Source organism: Heterobasidion irregulare, assembly GCF_000320585.1.
Source record: "Heterobasidion irregulare TC 32-1 unplaced genomic scaffold scaffold_03, whole genome shotgun sequence".
NCBI classification, from domain to species: domain Eukaryota; kingdom Fungi; phylum Basidiomycota; class Agaricomycetes; order Russulales; family Bondarzewiaceae; genus Heterobasidion; species Heterobasidion irregulare.
The window spans coordinates 1,559,803-1,575,978 of NW_009258199.1; the positions used below are offsets into that span (position 1 = coordinate 1,559,803).

Consider the following 16,176-nt stretch of genomic DNA (forward strand, 5'->3'; position numbering starts at 1 on the left):
ATGCGAGTTTCTGGTATTTTCAAAAATCGTATTGACAGCTGGTAAGATTTCAAAATCCTATCGAGCAAAATATGTGCTAGTTAAATTACACGGACGTATGGCCATCGCATAGGGGAATAACAGGTTGGATTGTAGACGCACGGGAACGAAGAGCTAGCAATTGATTGAAGCCTATGCGCACCTGCGCGTTCAAACAAAAGGCTGTAGCTCAGGCCGGGAGGACAAGTACTATTAAGACAAGTATAACTGGTCAGTAAACAAATGTCCAACCCTACTAGCGTATAATATCACGGTCATCAAGGCCACTCTTAACCACGCATACTGAGAAGCATGTACCATACTGAAAACGTCAACACCGCCTACAACGGACTATAGAATGACTTCAGTATCGATCATGTGTTGTGGTATCAGCATTTCCCGGGAATCACGCCGCTCGCGAACTCAGCTTTCTCCCGAGTAATCCACTGGTGTATCGATCTAGACTATCACACGTTCGTGGGCCGGAGACACAAACCTCCCAACTTTGAAGAATCAAAAGTCAAAGGTGACGAGGAGCTAACATATCTAAGTCATACTTGGACGTCACGTTATCAGGAATGATAGGTCAGTGAGATGCTTGCCGACGAGCACTATTGTACAGGAACCACTTTAGGTTCAGCTGGCGCCTGCGGCTCTCCACCATCGTACAAGACCATCTTCGCCTCCGCTCACGAACGCTCCCGCTGAATTATTGGAGGATGGTCGCGGCCTCCATGACACGCTCCATACCTCACCTGTGTCTTGAACGACCGAGACAGCAGCGCGGGCAGACAGGTCCCATACCCTTATAGTTTTATCAGCGGAACTATGGTGAGCACATCAACAAGGTTTCTCCAGCGAAAATTGGTTCAGTAGCGTGGTCACGTACCCAGATAGAGCCAATCGCCCATCTGGTGATATGTCCGTACTGAGCACCCAAGATGAATGCCCAGACAGAGAAGCTACCGCGCCCGACCCAGGCTTCCCTGACGATGACGACGAACGAATGTCATGTAGGACCAGCCGTTTATCTTCTGACGCTGATAGTAGGAACTGCAAGATAATCGACACTTCGTAAAATGCCTGTCATCAAGATGTTGTATACATGATCAGATACCTGCGAATCCGGTGACCATGCTAGGGAGCGAACGGCCATAGCGTGCGACGTGTAGGTTGCTATAAGTGCACTGGATTGGATGTCATACACGTACATCTGGCCTGATTCCGTGGCCAGTGCTATGCGAGAGCCATCTGGACTCTGCGTAAAGAAAGATTATCGTGTTCGAGTGTTGTAAGATTTAGCACACATTGCAGCATACATGCAGACTGCGAGATGGATAGATGCACGTACATATCGACAATGCATCCCAAATTTGTTGCGCCCACTAGATAAGGTGGATAGCCGCTGGCCAAAGGAATCCAACTGGGCAGAATGAATAGTGATGTTGCCAGAACCCCCGGTAGATGCATAGGATCCACCTTTCGGGTCCAAGGACACGGACCATGCTATATCAGAGAAGAATGAAAAGGACAAAATGATGTCAGGAACTCTGCAATTCCACTGTATCTGGAGTCGTGCACTGAAGCTGAGGTAGAGAAGAGGCAGTACTATCTACGAAGGTTGGAAATGAGCTATCAGACACGTACTGACCAGTTTCTGTCGTCTCGGTTCCGCCGCGCGCGTAGCCTTCGTGTTGTCCCACGACTTCCCCGCTCTCCAAATCCCAAAGACACGTCGAACCGTCGATTGTGTTGTAGAGTGCATGTTTACCACTTGGAGAGACAGACAAGGAAACAAGGCCGAGGGTATGCGTTGGGGGGATCCGGAGGACCTGACCTGAGTCGGAGTCCCATTGTTTGAGGGAGCCGTCAGCAGAGACAGAGACGACGGAGTCATTCGCCGTCCAAGCAATGTCCCAGACAGCATCACTGTGTGCTTCATCGACTGTCAAATAGAGAACGCAGTCAATAGATGTATTCTCGTACGTTCTTGAGATTCAAGTGCGTTCAGGAATGCCAAACTCTGGCGTCCGTCGTGAGCAGACAAAGTGAGAATACTCCTGAATTGCTACTGACCATTGTAACATACACTTTGGATGCCGAGTAGGTTCGCACGCAGACTCGATCCATGCTTCGTTCATGGTGCGGCATCTTCCGGCGGAGCTCAAACATAGCGTATAACCCCGTACGAAACCTTAATTTTCCCTCACATCAACGAGAGCGGACGAAGACATCACCTGTAGCCTTTAATATCTGTCATTATTAACAAAAGTGAGTATATGAGCCTTCCCTCACGTTGGTGTTGGGACACTAATCTTCGACATCATTTGCAGGATGTCTGACGCTGGAGATGAAATCAAGGTCGAACCTGAGGTCGAGGCTGAGGCTGAGGTCTCTGAGGCTCCCAAGGGAAAACTCTCTGTTGAGGATGCGCTTCAGGTGCGTATTTACTCACACACCAACGTTAGATCATTCTGATGAAGCAGTTCCGATGATCAGCAAGTTCTGAAGACGTCTCTCGTCCACGACGGCCTTGCCCGTGGCCTGCGCGAGTGCGCGAAGGCCCTGGATAGACGCCAGGCCCATCTTTGCGTGCTTGTTGAGACATGCACTGAGGCCGAGTATATCAAACTCATCGAGGCCCTCTGCGCGACGCACAAGATCCCGTTGATCAAGGTCGGAGATGCCAAGGTTCTCGGAACCTGGGCAGGTCTCTGCAAAATCGACCGAGAAGGTAACCCTCGCAAGGTTGTCGGCTGCTCGTGTGTTGTTGTCAAAGAGTACGGCGCCGAGACGGAGGGTCGTCACGTCCTCGAGGACTACTTCAAGAGCCGCTAAAGTGAGCAGTGGTCTCTCATATTGTCCTCATTCTTGTTGTCTCGCATACGATGACAAACAGACTCCCTCGTCGGAGATCTACATCTTTGAGGATAACTGTCTATCCGGAATCATTAAATAGTGTCTGACATCTTTCGACGTTTCCCTATGACTTCCTATCCGAATGATTTGCTAATGCCCACTTTTATCTTGCAGCTGTTTGGCTTCAGACTCGATGCTGGCAGTTCGTACGGTTTTCATCGTTAATTACAGCCAATAAAACGCAACCTTGATTCCTTCCGTCCTGTTTTGCAGGAGCCCGTCCTCGCGAGAATATATGAATACGTGCTGGCCTCAACAGAAGACAATCGTTCTGTCGTGGTGTCTGTCATTAAATCCCCTGATCTTTTGCATCATGGAAATGGCCGGTTGCTTGAGCATCTTATGTCAATCCGTACAATGCAACTTGAACCTTTGAACTTGTTCTCTTGAAACTGCAAACTCGGTGGGATTGTCTAATCAGGAAGCTAGCCTGTCAGGAATGCTGAAGCGTACGGAACGGCCCACATGTGTGAATTTGACGGTAAAACGAAGATCTTCTGCGTAGGGGCAGCAACGGAGACTGTGAATCTGGCCAGATCTGGGCCTCAGCTCCGCTGCGAGCTGATTTGGTCACCGGACGACAAATTGGAGAGGTTTCCGGGGGTCTTCGCTCACTAAAGTCTACCCCAGACAGTTCACAGTGCGTACCCCACAGTGTTTTCTACTACGTCGACACGCAGCATCTCTCTGACGCCGAGAACTGATAGCTATATGCGCCGTTGATATCAACAGCCATGGATCCTCTTCTGGGTGCTCCCCCCGCTCCTAAACGTACGCCATCGTATCTTCAGTTTGCACCTCGGCGCACCATGGCGTCTTTCGAGAACCTGGTCGTGCTCGCCAACTATGAAGAGACTCTCAGGGAAGCCAAAAAGATGGTATGGAGAGATCGAGGGGAACCTGCGGTCGATGTGCAAGATTTATGGGAATGCGTTGAGCATGGAACAAGAGGCGGGCTGAGTGTGTTTGGATATGGTATGTATGATTGATGGTATACTGACTCACGGGACGCATACAGGGGCGGGTACTTTAGCATTTGCCATTCGGTCGGGCGTTAACCTTGCTCTCCTCATGGCAAGGCTAAATCGGGTACCGAAGTACGTTTCCACTCACCAAGTCCGAACTTCTGCTGATTCCACAGAATTACAGGAAACTCCGTATCTCCTTAATACAGCATGCTATCCTTGGTTCCGACTCGTTCCGTTTTGCTGCCATGCTTGGTGATGAATGTTCTATTTTTGGTATATCATGGGACTCATTGCCACCCCTTTTCCAGGATGCTTCGTTACTTTGTATCGTGCCCTGTTGAACGCATTTCCCATTCTATTCCCCCGCCATGTACCTCTCCGGATTCGTATTCGCCAGCTCTTTTCATTTGCATTTTCATCGCCCGAAGACTCGGCTGTTGTCGATTCCCTTTCCCCCGACCTTGAACTACCTCGTTCCAGGACCGGCTCTTCGCGAACAGCAAGGTTGTCAACTACAGCCCAGGCGCACCAAGTCTGGGTGCGCAAGCGTACCAGCAGATGGCACTCTGCTATTGCCGGCGCCATCGCCGGCGGGCTTGCTATTATGTTTGAGAAGAAGTCACGCAGAACTGTCATAGCCCAGCAACTCTTTGTCCGGTATGTAATGTATCCGTAGGAGTACGAGCCACCGAACACTCTTCCAACCGATTGACACCTTTCAGGGGACTTCAGGGATCGTACAACGCAAGCTCACAAAGATATGGTTTTAAGTTGCCTTATGGAGATGTACTCGTCTTCTCTTTAGCGTGCGCTGCCTCCACCTCTTACTTTGTTTGGATGACATACCAACCACTATTCTCAGATGTGGACAGATATTGTATGGGTTTTTGCTGCGACCGGATACCTTGCCACGATCTTATGTGACATGGTATGGAACCAGCAGCTTCATTTACCGCTTCGATTAATCTTCTGTGATATGCGGTAGGATTAACACGGCAGGCAAGATTCCGGTCGCAGCCGTTCGAATTAACCGAGATTTGGTCCGTGACGGCAGTTTCAATGCTGTAGATATGGAACGTATTCTGCAGGAGGAGGTGAGGTCTATACGCCCCCAGCCTCTTGTCGAGCTCACGCTCTCATCGTCGCTCATTCTGCAGAAACTTACCTCCGGGAACCGCGCTGAACTTGTTCTGCGACATGCTTTGACCATTGGAGCTCCCCCGGATTTCGGACATCGTTACGGCCCTTGTGCAGCTGTTCACCCCACGCTCGACTCTTGTCGCCAAGTCCCTTTGGACCGCTTTATTTCTGTTTTTAGATGGATGCTTCCTATCTATGGTGCATTACACTTCATTCCGATGATGTTATTCAAGCGGAAGGGTTTCATTCAAGAACCCCTGAAAATGTTATTGCGCGCGGGCTGGGGGACAACAAGAAGCGCAGCATTCCTGGGCACTTTCGTAGTAATATACCAATGTGAGTTTGAGGCCTTGCAGAATATAAAGTCGTTGATGCACATCTTCATCTTCATAGCATACTTCTGCTTCAAGCACTACATGTACGAAATCCTGCTCGCTTTGCGGCAGTCTCCTTCGTCCATCGTCAAGCCCCCCATGTGGTTGATCAAATTCCTGATCTCCAAGCCGTCTTTCTGGATGGGTGGGCTTCTTTCTGGCTTGTCATTGTTTGTCGAGGCAAGGAGGCGGCGTGGTGAGTTGGCCATGTACGTGTTGCCTAAAGGGCTGGAGAGCGTTTGGGTAATGGCGAGAGGAAAGGGGTTGGTCTTTCGCACCGGAGACTTTGGCGAAGCATTGGTTTGTCTTGATCATTTTTAGTTCAATTCATCCGGAGCTGACGGTGCTTTAGTTGACTGCCACCGGTATGGGGATGGTCATGGTAAGTTAAAAACCCTTTCAAGGAAATGATTCTGATCGATGTCTTATTGGCCGACAGAGCATATATCAGGTACGACCCACACTAACTGCACTTCTCGGGCACTCATATCGATTCCCCATACAGAATGATCCAGAACATTTGTCTGGTCTCGTCAGACGCATACTATATCAGTTCATCGGGCCCAACTGAAGGCATGATCGTGCCGTCTGTCACATCACGCTACACGAGTTATATCAGGTGTACCGTGTCCCGAACAGCGGCATATACTATGACCACCCCTGAGGCCTGAAGCCGGTCCATTCATGGGAGAATTTGTTCGGAGAATTGTTTGGAGAATAGGAGGAGCTAGACTCTACGATATTAGTCGCTGTCATCTCGAAATCTTAGTACAGAGTTGAATAATACCGGAACATGTCGTATGTCCTTAGCCCGCTAGCATGTTATCCAAGCAGCGCTTTGACGATGTAGTTCTTTGATTCATCGTTCAGAGCTTATAGTAGTGCATGTTTGATCAGGATCGTTATGGACCGGTGTTTATGTCCTCTCTACTACTATAGAGAACGAGTCCGGGAGCTTTTTCTCCATAAGCGCAAGAACTGGGGAGCGCGAAGATGTGACCCGCTGTCCAAATTCCGAGGCTTCCTGGGCTTGGTTTACCAAGTGTCCTGCATTAGAAATTTCGGGCTCTTTCTGAGTATTTTTGGGACCCTCAGCTTGTGTCATGTGGGAATTTTGCATATCGAGAGTGACGAGCGTCCCATCTCTGGCCTTCCTATTACATATCACATAGGAAAGACTAGGGAAACCCCAAAGAACCACGCACTTACGGCTTGAAACATACTTCCAAGCTCTTGCCATCGGATGCAATCCTGGGTCCCATAACTCCTTGCAATTACACCGAATTCACATCCATAGTTTCATATGAGCATTTTCGCTGATCACGATCCTCCATCGTTTCTAGATGAACCTTGGCTGCGACAACTATCAGATTCAGACGAGCTCTCAGAAACCGACTCATTATTTGATGAAATTCCTGATAATTCAGCCTGTCATCCCGAAATTCCATCAACTACCTGCTCGGGTACGAGCGTGCTATGCTCTACCTGTGTTGTGGGTCGACGCAAGCCTCCTCCCATTCCTGGTTTCTACCTCGATCCTTCGGTTGTTATACCCCCAAAGCGGGCTGAGCAGCTATTCCTCAGCTGCATGGACACATACTTTCGGAATGGGGACGTGAATCAAGTGATGCTGTTCGGAAGGGCGAGGGAACGAGCCAGCAGTGATATCCAGAAATCCCAACTCGGTGACATGCCCTTTCACCCACAGGTCAATTCCGGCCTGCCGGCATTCCTCTGTGCCCTGCTATCGGATCTAGAGGCGTTACTCAGACCCTCTCTCCCCCCACACACCCATCGTCTCCTTTTCCCTCCTCTGTCGGAGCCGGCCCGGGCGCGGCAAGCAATTGTGAACTTGTACAGGCCCGGTGAGGGTATATCTCCCCATGTCGACTTACTCGGGCGCTTTGGGGATGGAATCATAGGCGTCAGCCTCGGTAGTGGTTGCGTCATGTCCTTCCGCAAGGAGCTAAATGAAATGCAGAACTCCTCTCACGAGAGAACGGAGCAAGAGCTCGAGGAACGCGGGTTTATACGGGATGGCGATGGTGTACGGTGGGACTTGTACCTGCCGGAAAGGAGCATTCTTGTTCTTTCTGACGAAGCTCGGTACGAATGGACTCATGGCATCGAAGGGCGCGGGTCGGACATGGTTGTTGCTGATGATGGGAAGAATGGGACACAATGCATAGAACGGGATTCTAGAATCAGCGTCACGTTTAGATGGCTATTACCGGGAGCTGAGATTGTGGGAGATGATCCATGACGCAGATGTAGGGACGTTGACTGACGCAGATGTAGGTGCGTTGACTGGAACAGAAGGTAAGGGTGATGGACGAATTCGAGAAAGTCATAGCGGATTGGATCATATCTAACAACGTACGGGCAATGTACTGTAACTCTACACACACCCTTATGCTTGGACTTCTTCCTATCAAAACAACCCTATCGCGCAGCTCGGGAGCTGATGAATCACTATGCTTGGCCACCACGAAGGGCAAGGACGAGATGTAAGACAGCTCCTGCCGTGATGTTGAAATCTTTGGCAGTCTTATCGTCGGGCCTATGCAAGACGATGTCTCAGCAATGAAAAATCGAGTAAGGAGACCGACGTTTACATTTGCCTCCCTCCGAAGATCAAACGCTGCTGAGGCGGTGGCACACCCGACTGCTCCTCGACTTTCTCCTTGATTCGAGTGATCTGATACGCGTCTTTCTCTACGAGAATCTTTTCGAAAATATACGCCAGCTGCTCACCTTATCATCAGGATCGATGTCAAGTTCGATCTAGAAGTATTCGAGATCATAATACATTAGCGGGAGACGACGGCAAATATGCGCTACCGCACCTCTTTCCCTGTTAGCGTCTGGAGAGTAATTAGGTTCGAATTAGACCGTGTGTCAAATCTGGCCCACCTTTACTTTGATCAACATGGTTTTTGTTGGTATGGGGGAAGGCCAGTGAACCGTACAAGGAGACAATTCGTCTGAGCACGTGAGGACGTGGTAGTAGTGGCACGTGGTAATCCCAGGCTGATGGTGCGTAATGTTACCCACTCTTACCCCTTCATCAAGGACCATCCCTTTACTTCTTCTATCAAATGTCGGTTCTGATGCACAGCAACGCTCGATGACAGCCTAGGTCAAATGATAACATGTAGAAAAGGTAGAACCATAATCTACTATAATAGCTCAATGTCTCGCTTCGTTTGGGCACTAGGATTCGAGCCGGGAGCTTTCCCCTTTTTAGATGCAAAGTAGCCCACCTGCCATCTCATCCCATCTGCTGTCTTGTGTGCCAATCTTCCATAGCATTTCTACGCAGAATATCTGCGATGCCGCTCGTCACCTTCTGGTCTGGTCTGTCATGACAAGTCGACAAGCCAACAAGGTCAGCTTGCATGGATTGGAACTCATCAATCGCGTTTCACGTTGAAAGCTTCCGATAGCTTCCGATCTCAGTTACGCGAGGCGACAGGAGGCTACGCAACCGTTATCTGGCAACTTCGCGGTCTTTGAACATGTTGTGAATATCAGGTGAGTATACAGAGTTTCCTGCAGAAATTTCCGAAAGTCGTTTCTGACGATGGTGTATTGGTCTTCAGTCTAGTGAGGCTGTCTGATAGTTTTGCAGAATATACCAGAATATATCTGTACTTATGCGACGCGGTCTGACGCGATCCCGTTCGAGATGAGCTGAGAACAGAGCAACTGGATGTATATTTCGAATTATACTGAATCAAACTTGTCTACTCTATCTTGATTCAACGTCAAGTTCCACATAATCTCATGCAACTAGTAAGCGCATCATGATCGAAGATTAGCCTTTTCATTTATAGACCGCTTGACTCGAGAACGACGGTCTAGCTATACGCGGTCATCTTCACGTGAAAAACCTCGCTATAGCGCGGAGACTGTGTAGCCGGCCTCCTTTCCCTTCGAGCAACGTAAATGGCCGGTGAATTCACTATCTGGGGTGAGACGCCCTCAGACGCCCCTTGACACCTTCTCTTCGATCCCACCTCAGGGCCGACCGGTGAAATCCGCATTGTTCTGTGAATGCCGTCCAATACGCCCTTCAGACTTTGCCCTTGTGATGCACAACCCGTGGACGTTTGTGTGCGCTAACTACCATTCAAGCTATATTGAATACGATAAGGCGCTGATACGATGTAGAAGTACGCTTTGCAGCGTCCCGATATGCGCAGTGAACCTCCATTAGAAGAAGATGTATCTCTGTATCACCCCAGATCACCCCTGAAATCGTGCCAGCCCCATGATCTACGGACATCACATAAAATCATGGTGCTCTGAAATCCGAGAATGGAAGCCTTCGCGGATCATGCGTTCGACTCGTGAAAGTAGAAACGGTGGACTTAACCTCCAATCATTTCGTAACACACGGTCGCTGCTTACACTCTTCCTATAGCCCCACCATCACTTATAAAAGGTATGCTTGATGAAGGTTATACTTCTATCTCCCGCCATGGGCAAGGACGCAGCATGGATCTACAGCCTCCCCAAGTCAGCTCACATAGATCCCACTCAGATCCAAGGAAACCTCTCTCCGGAACAGAAACAACTTCAAGCCAACATCTTCACTTTCTTCATTGATGGTGCGGGCGCGGCAGCTTCAGGCTATGGCGCTAGTCTGGGTAAACGGGTTAATTATGTTTCCATGAATATTGAGAAGGTCGAAGGGCGAGGGTTCCAAGCGGAGGGCGTCTGTGAAGTCACTGTTACAGAAGGTAAGGATTATTCAATTCCAGTCGAGACTTCAGTACCGATGACCTGTCGCAGACATGGTCAACGTCTTCAAGGTGCTTCATGGCGGATGCTCGGCCTATCTGATAGACCTGTAAGTCCCCTCTGTCATTGACCGGCTTTCATCGCTCACTTCACACAACGACTCAGTTGTTCGTCCGCTCCCTTGATCAGCCTCGGCATCTACGAGGGAAATGATATGTCCGGCGTCTCGCAGTCGATGAACATCATTTATCACAGCTCCGCAAAATTGTACGCCACGAGCTCCTTAGTTCACTAGTACATAGTAGAGAGCTGAACTCATCTTGTCTTTCCCAGAGGCTCGGAGCTGCGTATCATCTCTAACAGTATCAGCAATCAGGGTAAGATTAGGGCTGCACGCTGTGAGGTGAGTCTTTTCAGGTGTTTCAAGATATACGTGAGCTGATGAGCGAACACCGTCACAGATACGGGACAAGAAGACAGGTACCTTGCTTGTCTCCGCTATCCATACTAAAGTGGGGGGCGGAGAGAGAGCTGCAAGGCCTTCCCAATCAAAATTGTAGCACAGTACATATTTTTTCCTTTATTATGTCGTTCCTTTGGTATCCTGGTACATGGTTTGTATTACTAGAACTTCGATTCATCTATTAGGACACTCCGGACATTCTCTTGACACGGATATGCACATCTATATCACATTTTCAGACATCAGATATTCTCTCATCTTGTTCAGAGCGCGGTAACGATGTGAGATCTTGTTCTTCTCTAATGGATCCATCTCGGCATATCTGTACGTATATATTTTAAGTGTGAGATATGTAGGTGGTCAAAGATGACTCACGTCTGGCTAGTATTCTCAGCCTGGAATATTGAATCCCATCCAAAATTTCCCGTGCCACGGGCGGGGACTATCGTGCCGTCCGTCCGGCCTTCGAAAAGTATAGGTTCCGCTTCAGGTCCGGACGAGTACGCAAAGGTGCACAGCGCCCAGGCCTCTTTTGTAGAGAATCCTACGAGCATGTTATTAAGACCTGTGAACGAAGTTAAATGAGAACAATGCCATAGTCAGATGAGTCGAGACCTACTCGCCTTCATGACCGACTTCTCTAAGAAAGAATTTAATATATGGGCCCGGTAGGCCGTTCATGGCCTTGAAACAAAGCGCCGTATCTTCGACGATACATGGTCCATTAACCTTTGTAACATCAATATGATTGACGAATCAGGAGGGGTCGTGAGCGCGCTGAAAGACGCACCAGTCGAGCGGCTGCCCTGCACTTTTCTTTCGCGATCTCCTGCGTTGTACCCTGGATTTCCGGAACTGAGATATACATGCATTGGAAACACAAAGATCCATGTGGCAGTCAGAATAGACTCACGATCATAATCTTTTGGCTCAATCTCGAGGAGATGTCCTTGAGAATCAAGCAGGATGGCTTGCACTTCCTTTAGCTTATTGGCATTCCCCGTCACAAAGGAGAGCTTCGCTCCATTGTTCAAAGACATGATAACACGGGACAGTGTGGTCTCAATAAAGGGGGAATTTAGGGCTAAGTGCTAGCACTGGATACGATGTAAGTCAGTTGAGCGTTGAACTCGAGTCAATGGGATACAGATATTGAGGTTAAGGTTTATCGAATGCGAGAGCACACCCTACTAGCACACCATAAGCACACAAGATTACATATATGCATCAGGTACAGCTTCTGAGGGAGGCTTGAAGTACATTTAAAACGAAAAGGAGGAGAGTGCTCCGATTGCAAATTACAGCCGTCATCGAGCATGCGGTCCTACTGCAAATGGCGGTTGATGACCACTCATTCAAGAGCATTCATGAACACTGCGCAAGTGCGAAGGACAGCTCTCTGGGTGTTGCTTAGTTTCGTCATGGCACTATGAATGTATGGTGTCAAATAGCTGAGAGTTGGTAATTTGGAGGGAGAACGGTTCAAAAGTCGAAAGCACTGCTCAACCCTCCGACATGGCTAAACAGCACAATTAGGATTGTACGGCGGATTGACAACGCGAAATATGACACGCGTGTAGCTGTGGTATACTCGCAGATTTGAGGAATCATACCAAGCCTGTCAGTCTTGAAAAGTCTCCACCCTGACAGTGTCGGCAGTAGAATCTTGAGATGTTGGAGAGCAGGAGATCAAGAATTTAGAGGATACGGTAGGCGCGTCGTCTCGAAAAAAACCCGAAGTGTTGTTAATGCATTGCACCGAGATTGTGTGCCCATCGATCGACAGAATGGACATTCGCCAATAACTACCTGTTGTCGTTTAGTAATAGAATCTTCAGTAGCATGGGTGAGAGATGTGAATACAGTCTAAGAAAATACAGAGTTGTGCTCACCCATAATAAAACTGATGTACGAACGATGCCAGCTGGAAAGTCCCTGCGATCAGTTGCTTACCGCAGCTTGCCGTCTCCGCCTTCAGGATGCACACTGATTTGTACCTATGCACGTCGATATGATGCAAATTCGCGTCTCAGAGCAGGAGGAATATCTATAGTATGATGCAGACGGCAGTAGACAAGGAAGGATAACACTGCGCGCAGCGCTTGAGGTTTTCCTGAAAGATATTATGTAACGTTCCCTAGAAAGGTTTAGAGTTTCCCTATCTGTGACAAATGATGATATAGGGTACATTTTTGTCCTTTTCTATAGTTTTTCCTCAGGATCTCTATGAAAAATAAGCTGATCGTCCTACCCGGGCCTGATCGGACCGGCAAAATATAGTTGGCCTCGACCAGCCTCAACCTCCACATGGACATCCATATCTGACGTGCAATGAACCTTCGTACCTCCTCCGCATGGCGGAACTGCTCAAGGAAACGGCTATGCCTTTCAAAACCCCAACGTCAAAATCTTCACGCCTGCTTGTCTCTCGTATCGGGAGATAGAGCTATCGAAGGTAGCATATCAGAAGCGCGGGCATTATGACAAGTCAGAAGACCACTTCCTGCTCTGATAAGTGTTTGTTCTGGTGACGCTCTAGCGCTTAGTGGCCTTGTCTTTGCCACTATTGTCGCACTCCTTACTCCCAGAGACCCTTGCGCTCATGACGGGATCGGAGCCGTTTGTTGCAGAAGACTCCAAGGACGATGGCATTCAAGTCTCCTCCGAGATTTCTGTCACCGCACCATTTAGCAACGACGAACCCATCGTGACACGGAAAGAGTTGTGGAGCTATTATCGTGCGTGTAGTCCTCGTGGTGCATGCCAATACTTGTCTTATAGATCATGTACCAGTGTACTACAACGGTGACAATGTATGTCCTCGACAATAATGACGACGTCTATCTGATATTTGAGAACGTCATCCTTGAATGCAGGGTGTTGGCCCTCTTGGTCTGTTATCTTCTCGTGATTTCTCGGACCGACAATTGAATAAAAGCTTGTCTCAAGGATACTCCATGACGCTCTTCCAGTCTCTCGCTACGTCTGCGGGATTTGATCCAACCCGTGGGCCAGGCTCTTCTTGCACAGATGCGGGCGCATCAGGCCAATGCGTGCTTCCTTGGGCAGGCGGGACGAAAGCCGTCAGTTCCATCGTGCTCATCGCGAATGGTGTCAGTTTCGCTGTAAGGATAAATATCCCTGCTCGACGGGATATGGTATTGACCGAATCTTTAGGTCATGACGATGATATTCACGACTATCGGCTCGGCCGCGGACTATGGTAATTTTGGGCGCTGGCTGCTCCTAGTCATCACTGTCATCTGCTGGGGTGCCCAATTCGCTAGCATGAGTTTAACTTGTGCGGGATAGTCGCTCATTTGGACAGATGCTCCACTGACGATGCATGTTCTCTGTCTGGTTGATAGCGCCCGATCGATGGGGGGTGGCAATGGCACTCTTCATGATTGGATTCGTCTCGTATGGCGCCACACTCGTCTTTTACGCTGCTGTCTTCCCGCGGCTCGCGCGGAACACTCCTCATTCACGTGCACTCAAAGAATCGCTCGACGCGGGGGACATCTCTCCCGAAGTCTACGAACAGGAGGAGAGCCTAGAGAAGAACAGGATCAGCAATATCAGCACCGTGAGCCGTCTTTTGATATAGTGTGGAGGGTGTAGTCATCGACGCATCGTAGGCTCATAGTAATATTGGCTACATAGCCACTCTGGCTTTGAACCTGTCCCTGCTCCTGCCACTCAAAGACAAACCCTTGGTCAATAACTACACTATCGTCTTGTAGACACCTTTCTACTCTCATATTTTCTTGTGCTGAGCTCGTTTCATTTTTGAACAGGACAACCGGGTACTGGGTCCTGACCGGTATATGGTGGTGTACGTCCCAACAGTGTAAAATGATCCCGGTAAAGGCTAACCGGTATGTGCTAGTCATATTCCAGCAACCTCGTCCAGGTCCTTCGCTGCCAAGGGGAGAATCATTCATCACTGTGGGCTGGAAACAAGTAATAAACTACAAAATCGTATATATGAATTGAGTACTGACTCCAAACACTGTGCCTATACAGATATGGATCGCGTTGAAACAGTACAAGAAACTTCCGTACACGTTCACGTACCTCTTTGCATTCTTTCTCCTTGCAGACGTACGTTTTTCAATGCCTTACGGGGCCCCATCCTCTTTCTATTTATCTGAGAGTCGCGCGAACGACTAGGGCCTGAACACGACCGGCACACTCATCTCGATCTGCCAGAACGACAAGTTCAACTTCTCGTTTTTACAAAATACGTATCTTGGTCTAGCGCAGGCGATCACATCCACTGCCAGGTACTCTCGTCAGCGGCGAATACGTTCGATACGTGACTGATCTTCGTAATCAGCACGTTCGGATTTTGGTATATTCAGAAATACTGGAAGATTAGTACGAAGAAAATGGTGTGTCCCGCTGACCTGCATTGATTTGACGCACTGACATAGGCACGCTTTCATTGCATGGCATCTAGTTCGTCGTGACCAATGTCGTCACCATTTTCATTCCTCTCTGGGGTATGATCGGCATTTGGACGACGAAGTTTGGGTAAGGCCTGTTTTTTATTTGGTTTCTTTTCGCGCTGAAACGGCGTGTACAGCTTTCATAATGTTTGGGAGTTTTGGTGGGTCCCGACGGCAGGCTTCCGGTCTTCGATTGACTGTGCGCATCAGGGCATACAACGTCGTTTTTGGGATTTTCCAAGCACCCTACTACGCCTTTTCCCAAACTATGATGGCCGAGCTGACACCCCCAGGATTCGATAACATGGTTGGTAGCCTATCCTTACACCCTCCCAAACAAAAAACCACATCCAGAGCGCTCTCATGCTCACATCTGCTGACCCGCACAGTTTTTTGGCCTCTTCGGCCTCTCGAATCGCGCGTCGTCGATGATCGGGCCGAACGTGATACAAGCGATCATCGACCACACGGGCGACAACTGGCAGGGGTTCCCGTTCCTATTCGCGCTCTGCGCCGCGGCGAGCATCGTCATCTGGTTCGGCGTTGATGTCGAGCGTGGGCGACGGGCGGCCGTGCGATGGGCACAGGAGCAAAGGGCGGCAAATGCGCATAGTGTGTGGGTCGAGTGATGGTGGCGTCGACGGATAACTTAGGTGAGTGTTGTGGGCGCTCGTGTGTCCGTGTCTCCGGATTTATGCGTGATACGCGAGCAGTACGCGAGCCCATTTGACTTTTTGTTCACTTCCTTGAGGATCTCGACCTCCGCACTCCGGTGTTCTAGTGACTCACACGAGTACATAATGACTATTTCATTTTACACGTACACTCGCCGATCGCTTTCTTCGCGCGGGTTCTTGGAATTCGAACTTCGAGGCTCGCCTAAAAGTAAGCTTTAAATAACATAAGAACGGCAAGTAAAGTGGAGAATACACGCGTTGCATGGACAGGGCGATCAACAAAGTCAAGGAGCAGATACGGACCATGTTGTATGATATCACGGGTGCTCTGGGGGAAACGACAGGTATCACGGCATGGCCAGCGTCGGAGAAGAGGTCGCAAGAGGAGGGGCGTTGCTAGCTGGGTTTCAGAATCGTCTA

At 49.2% G+C, this 16,176-nt stretch overlaps 8 protein-coding genes across 8 annotated transcripts; 5 read left to right on the forward strand and 3 right to left on the reverse strand.

Moving 5' to 3' along the window:
* Positions 1-462: 462 nt before the first annotated feature.
* HETIRDRAFT_155391 (uncharacterized protein) lies at positions 463-2,159 on the reverse strand (the record flags this gene model as incomplete). Its single annotated transcript, XM_009545600.1, has 6 exons — positions 463-844; positions 908-1,071; positions 1,136-1,276; positions 1,370-1,524; positions 1,670-1,954; positions 2,108-2,159. 6 exons carry the CDS (start codon positions 2,157-2,159, stop codon positions 655-657), a joined length of 987 nt encoding a protein of 328 aa, XP_009543895.1. The 3' UTR covers positions 463-654.
* A 193-nt stretch (positions 2,160-2,352) lies between these two features.
* Positions 2,353-2,856, forward strand: HETIRDRAFT_314679 (uncharacterized protein; the record flags this gene model as incomplete). The annotated part of the gene is made up of 2 exons (XM_009545601.1): positions 2,353-2,457; positions 2,518-2,856. 2 exons carry the CDS (start codon positions 2,353-2,355, stop codon positions 2,854-2,856), a joined length of 444 nt encoding a protein of 147 aa, XP_009543896.1.
* An 815-nt stretch (positions 2,857-3,671) lies between these two features.
* On the forward strand, positions 3,672-5,990 carry HETIRDRAFT_311873 (uncharacterized protein; the record flags this gene model as incomplete). The annotated part of the gene is made up of 10 exons (XM_009545602.1): positions 3,672-3,897; positions 3,956-4,034; positions 4,087-4,157; positions 4,214-4,562; positions 4,628-4,711; positions 4,768-4,833; positions 4,891-4,999; positions 5,063-5,381; positions 5,439-5,719; positions 5,871-5,990. 10 exons carry the CDS (start codon positions 3,672-3,674, stop codon positions 5,988-5,990), a joined length of 1,704 nt encoding a protein of 567 aa, XP_009543897.1.
* A 222-nt stretch (positions 5,991-6,212) lies between these two features.
* HETIRDRAFT_415905 (uncharacterized protein) lies at positions 6,213-7,682 on the forward strand (the record flags this gene model as incomplete). The annotated part of the gene is made up of 2 exons (XM_009545603.1): positions 6,213-6,217; positions 6,728-7,682. 2 exons carry the CDS (start codon positions 6,213-6,215, stop codon positions 7,680-7,682), a joined length of 960 nt encoding a protein of 319 aa, XP_009543898.1.
* A 78-nt stretch (positions 7,683-7,760) lies between these two features.
* Positions 7,761-8,364, reverse strand: HETIRDRAFT_439061 (uncharacterized protein). Its single transcript, XM_009545604.1, has 5 exons — positions 8,333-8,364; positions 8,266-8,283; positions 8,174-8,203; positions 8,035-8,117; positions 7,761-7,979 (listed from the first exon to the last, which is right to left on the reverse strand). Exons 1-5 carry the CDS (start codon positions 8,348-8,350, stop codon positions 7,892-7,894), a joined length of 237 nt encoding a protein of 78 aa, XP_009543899.1. The 5' UTR covers positions 8,351-8,364; the 3' UTR covers positions 7,761-7,891.
* Positions 8,365-9,902: 1,538 nt separating this feature from the next.
* Positions 9,903-10,607, forward strand: HETIRDRAFT_425661 (uncharacterized protein; the record flags this gene model as incomplete). Its single annotated transcript, XM_009545605.1, has 5 exons — positions 9,903-10,164; positions 10,217-10,274; positions 10,331-10,432; positions 10,499-10,568; positions 10,593-10,607. The coding sequence occupies 5 exons, from the start codon at positions 9,903-9,905 to the stop codon at positions 10,605-10,607; spliced, it is 507 nt and encodes a 168-aa protein (XP_009543900.1).
* A 243-nt stretch (positions 10,608-10,850) lies between these two features.
* Positions 10,851-11,668, reverse strand: HETIRDRAFT_314162 (uncharacterized protein; the record flags this gene model as incomplete). The annotated part of the gene is made up of 5 exons (XM_009545606.1): positions 10,851-10,950; positions 11,004-11,193; positions 11,261-11,357; positions 11,419-11,483; positions 11,542-11,668. 5 exons carry the CDS (start codon positions 11,666-11,668, stop codon positions 10,851-10,853), a joined length of 579 nt encoding a protein of 192 aa, XP_009543901.1.
* A 1,528-nt stretch (positions 11,669-13,196) lies between these two features.
* Positions 13,197-15,903, forward strand: HETIRDRAFT_472692 (uncharacterized protein). The gene is made up of 16 exons (XM_009545607.1): positions 13,197-13,366; positions 13,422-13,441; positions 13,505-13,520; positions 13,578-13,753; positions 13,806-13,929; positions 13,997-14,214; positions 14,267-14,367; positions 14,426-14,463; positions 14,518-14,591; positions 14,655-14,732; positions 14,802-14,914; positions 14,968-15,022; positions 15,091-15,164; positions 15,217-15,240; positions 15,290-15,386; positions 15,469-15,903. The coding sequence occupies exons 1-16, from the start codon at positions 13,231-13,233 to the stop codon at positions 15,706-15,708; spliced, it is 1,584 nt and encodes a 527-aa protein (XP_009543902.1). The 5' UTR covers positions 13,197-13,230; the 3' UTR covers positions 15,709-15,903.
* The last annotated feature ends 273 nt before the right edge of the window (positions 15,904-16,176 follow it).